The sequence below is a fragment of the Kryptolebias marmoratus genome, linkage group LG8, assembly GCF_001649575.2.
Source record: "Kryptolebias marmoratus isolate JLee-2015 linkage group LG8, ASM164957v2, whole genome shotgun sequence".
NCBI lineage: Eukaryota > Metazoa > Chordata > Actinopteri > Cyprinodontiformes > Rivulidae > Kryptolebias > Kryptolebias marmoratus.
This window is the reverse complement of record NC_051437.1, coordinates 29,598,444-29,602,906: the sequence shown is the minus strand read 5'-3', so window position 1 is coordinate 29,602,906 and position 4,463 is coordinate 29,598,444. Positions and strand designations below refer to the sequence as shown.

The following is a 4,463-nucleotide window of genomic DNA, read 5'->3' as shown; positions in this document are numbered from 1 at the left end:
GACTCTAAAGGATTACCCCAGCCCTAAAGGATTACTCCACCCTAAAGGATTACCCCAGCCCAACAGGATTACCCCTCAGTAAACTGACTCTGAGGCTGATTTCTGCAGCCGCCACCTTGTGGCCGTCGGTGGTACTGCACTGTAAAACTTTAACCCTTTCAGAACATTCTTAAAGACACGTTTTGGTCTCAAAGTCATTTTGTGAATTTTTATAAAACTGTTTTGAGGTGAGGTGATGGTCGTCATGGAGACGGAGGTGCGTTTGTTCAGCTCCTACGTGTCCAGAAGGGCGCCGTGTGCCAGTGCTGGTTGTCGTGAGTGAAACAGGTGAGTCCCGGCATTGAACATGTGTCGTTGTTTTTGATCCGCTTTATCATCTTCCTCATCTTCTTCCTCCTCCTCTGCTCCTTCTGAAACCACGCCTTTTCGTCCCGAGCCACGCCCTTCCTGCTCAAACACACACAGGTAGTGTTTCAAGGTAAAGCCCCGCCTTCTTATCTGTTTAAAGGTGAAGAACCTGCAGAGGTTCCTACCTGAAGGGATGAAGGCCTCCTCCTCCTCCTCCTCCTCCTCGGTACCGGAGCTTCTTCTTCATCTTGGCTTTGTACCTGAACACATACAGGCGTGTCACATGACCTCAGGTGTGATCCCAGCTCTCCGTCGTGTTGCTGTTACTCACAGGTACTTGTTGCAGTCACACTGCAGGGGGCGGGACTTCTTCAGGTGACCTCTGACCTCTCTCAGGTTCTTTATCTTGGTCTGCAGGGTCTCGATCTGACGGAGGAAAAAGAAAGACTGTTAGTCAATCAGCTCATGTGTCGGTTCTGAAGGCGATCCAGAAGTTCTGCTCCGTACCTCGTGGTCGATGTGCAGCTTGTGGTCCTTCCAGGCCTGCAGAGACCGGTAGACTCCGGTGTCGCACTTCACCGTGGCGTTGGACAGGATGGAACACCTGCGGGGAAACCGTTTCTACTGAGAGCAGAACACTGACCGGGGCCGGGGCCAGGGCCGGGGCCAGGATCAGAACCAGGACCAGGACCAGGGCCAGGGCCAGGGCCAGGATGAGAACCAGGGCCAGGGCCAGGACACCAGGACCTGGGCCGGGGTCGGGGCCGGGGCCGGGGCTAGGACACCAGGACCGGGGCCGGGGCCAGGATCAGAACCAGGACCAGGACCGGGACCGGGACAAGGACCAGGGCCAGGGCCAGGACACCAGGACCGAGATCAGAACCAGGACCAGTACCAGGACCAGGGCCAGGGCCAGGGCCAGGGCCAGGGCCAGGGCCAGGACACCAGGACCGGGATCAGAACCAGGACCAGTACCAGGGCCAGGGCCAGGGCCAGGGCCAGGACACCAGGACCGGGATCAGAACCAGGACCAGTACCAGGACCAGGGCCAGGGCCAGGGCCAGGGCCAGGGCCAGGACACCAGGACCGGGATCAGAACCAGGACCAGAACCAGTACCAGGACCAGGACCGGGACCAGGGCCAGGGCCAGGGTTCAGGGTCGGGGTCGGGTCAGGGGTCAGGGGTCAGGGTCAGGGTTCCCTGTGAGCCCTCAGACTCTCAGCTACAACCACACAGAACTAAAACTGAGCTACAGTCCATTAGCTGCGGCGGCCATCTTGAACTGGTTAGAGTCCAGAAGGTAAGCAGTTGCCCGTCCTGTGATTACTCTCTGAGGATGTTGGGATATTTTGCTAACAGACATGGACTCAAACACACAGAGGCGTTTACAGGATCGCCCATCTCTGACCTGTGCGTTACTCTGATGGAGCTCGACGGCGCCGCTGTGCTGGAAACTCCACCCATCCCGCTGAACTCCTCCTCCGACTCGCCTCTCATTGGCTGACCCAGACCGGCTCCGCCCACCAGGCTGTGGTTACCGTGGTAACTGTCGGTCTCGGTCGGAGAGCGGCTGAAACGGTTCTTCGAGTATTTCTTCAGAGTTTTGAATTCTGACGCAGGAGAAGAAGAAGAAGAAGAAGAAGTCGATCGTGTTTAAAACAGAGGAGAGTCTCAGACTAACCCTAAACTACTAACTATAAACCCGGTAAGACGGGTGAGTGATCTGAACTATGGCAGGCTGTTGTATCATATAATCAAACAGAACTCACTTTTCTTCGAGAAGAAGGATTTCTTGCTGAACGACTTCGACACGAAGGGGCCGAAGTTCACAGGTCGGAGGTCACTGAGGTCACAGCTGCAGGCGTCCGAGTCGGGCAGATACAGCTGGGATTTGATGCTGATTGGATGCTGGCGGCTGGCCACGCCCCTTTGGAGTTTTTTAGCTCCTCCCCCTTCATTCTTACACTTGAAGAGCCTCAGTTTTCCCGTGGCGTCCTCCACGCACTGCCACTTCTGGACAGACAAAGATGTTTCCTGCAGAGAAGATCCTGAACCTTTTTACATTCATGAGCGAAAACTTTGTTCCCAAAGATCCTAAAGGGTCCACACGGCTCTGAGGAGCGGGGACCCGGTCCGGGTACCTGTCCGGTCTGCTGGCAGGGCGTCTGGTACTCGGCCCGCTGACAGAGGTCCTTTACTCGTTGGTGTTTGGGCAGGAAGTTCTCCTCGGGCGACACTTCCTTCCCCTCGACTCGCTGGTGGAGCAACTTCCTGCAGCAGTGAGAAACAAATGAGTTCAGCTTCATCAGGATGATCAGAGGAGAGGGGCGAGGTCATGTGACGCAGGTAAAGGTCGAGTCAGGCGGCGTGTTTACCCTCTCTCCACTAGGAACGAGTCCCTCCACACCTTGGGCTTCCTGCTCACCTGAAACCTGAACAACGACAGCAGCTGCAGGGGTCAAACTGAATTCTTTCCTTCACAGCTGAGTTTTATTTATTAGAGGGAAATAAAAACAGCTGGATGAAAAAACAGAGAGAGAAACGGACTGAAGTGTTAGCATCAGTGCTAACCTTGGATTAAAGCTCCTGCTCTGTGTGTGTGTGTGTGTGAGTGAGCGCACCTGTTGGCAGGTTTGTCCGTGTCCAGCAGGGCGAGTATCGACTTCCCGTCCATGTCGGGCGGCGTGTCGAGGCCGGCGATGTCCAGGATGGTGGGAGCCAGGTCGATGTTCAGGACGATCTGAGGGTTACTGAAACGGCAGACAGAAACCTGCGGTGGTAGCAGCTGAGAGTCATCCCCATCACTGATCTGAGCTCACTGACACCAGACACCAGGCGTCGGGTGATATGCATTCCTTCAAGGGATGCTGTTCAGTTTTTATTCTGATGAATTAGTAATAAAGCTTTAGATTATTAGAGTAAAACCCATCAGAACGTGGATCTGTGGATATAAAAACCTGCACTTCTTTAATAAACCTTGTATGATCAGAGGAGCTGGCCTGAAAAACTAAAACAAATAAAGTAGAAGGAGATTAAAGGTGGTTCTGCTGAACATTTAAAAGCTGCTGAAGGAGCTGAAACAGTGAAGAAGAAAGGCTGGAACTTCCTGACAGTAATCCACTTTCCCTCCAACACTCAGGAAGCTTCTCTCTGCAGAACGGATCAAATCCGATTTGTTCCTCTGTGATGTATTCTGCTGCCACTGGGATCAGTTTTATTTTTCATTATTTGGACTCTTAAACAGATAGATCAGTGGGGATTTCTATAATGCCTTCCTGCAGAGGAGGTCTGATCAGTCAGTGTCCTACCTGCAGCACAACGCAGTCAGAGTGGCTCAGTTTGGAGAATCAGAGAGATGCTCATTGAGCTAAATCACAGCAGGACGAACATGTACTGCAGGTAAAACACTGACTGTTCACAACTTCTCCAACAAAAACTAAAAAGCATCAATAAATAAACAAAGACGGGCGGCTCGATGCAGGGGGATCTGGGCTTACATGCTGCCTTGCTCCACGTTGGGTCCTCTGATGTAGAACGGGACTCTGATGTCGAACTCATACGGCATGGATTTACCTGCAGACAGGAAGCAGAATTACAGCAGGTGGCAGGTGAAGGGTCAGAGGGTCCACAGGAGGAACCTGTGAAGTTCTCACCTTTAACGAGGCCAAACTGTCCGATGTGGTAGCCGTGATCAGACGTGTAGATGATGTAGGTGTTCTCCAGCTCGCCCGTCTCCACCAGCATGTTGTACAGCTGACACACAAACAAAGAGGGTTGGGTTCCCTGAGCAGACAGGGTCATGCTGGTGGAGGTTCTGCAGCTGTACCTTCTCCATGCTGTCGTCCACAGACAGCAGCGTCTGCAGCCGTTTCCTCTGCAGCATGTTGGTGAACTCCATGTGGATCGGCTTCATCGGACCCGTGTAACGCATGATCCAGTGTTTATCCAGGTTCGGGGCGTAGTTATAACTGGGAGTACTAGGAGGATGGATGGATGGATGGATGGATGGATGATGGATGGATGGATGGATGGATGGATGGATGATGGATGGATGGATGGATGATGGATGGATGGATGGATTGATGAATGGATGGATGGATGGATGGATGATGGTT

At 53.2% G+C, this 4,463-nt stretch overlaps 1 protein-coding gene across 1 annotated transcript in view; it reads right to left on the bottom strand.

The window, feature by feature from the left end:
• The window catches only part of LOC108229590 (extracellular sulfatase Sulf-2), a gene marked incomplete at its 5' end in the record, with an annotated part of 8,723 nt that overhangs the window by 1,429 nt on the left and 2,831 nt on the right, over window positions 1–4,463 (bottom strand). Inside the window, 12 exons of the mRNA XM_037977203.1 lie at window positions 278–447; window positions 534–608; window positions 680–774; window positions 856–952; window positions 1,757–1,958; window positions 2,118–2,361; window positions 2,490–2,619; window positions 2,724–2,780; window positions 2,970–3,098; window positions 3,846–3,921; window positions 4,002–4,101; window positions 4,175–4,325. Of these exons, the coding sequence (XP_037833131.1) occupies window positions 278–447; window positions 534–608; window positions 680–774; window positions 856–952; window positions 1,757–1,958; window positions 2,118–2,361; window positions 2,490–2,619; window positions 2,724–2,780; window positions 2,970–3,098; window positions 3,846–3,921; window positions 4,002–4,101; window positions 4,175–4,325 (1,526 nt within the window). The remainder of the gene's footprint in view (window positions 1–277; window positions 448–533; window positions 609–679; window positions 775–855; window positions 953–1,756; window positions 1,959–2,117; window positions 2,362–2,489; window positions 2,620–2,723; window positions 2,781–2,969; window positions 3,099–3,845; window positions 3,922–4,001; window positions 4,102–4,174; window positions 4,326–4,463) is intronic.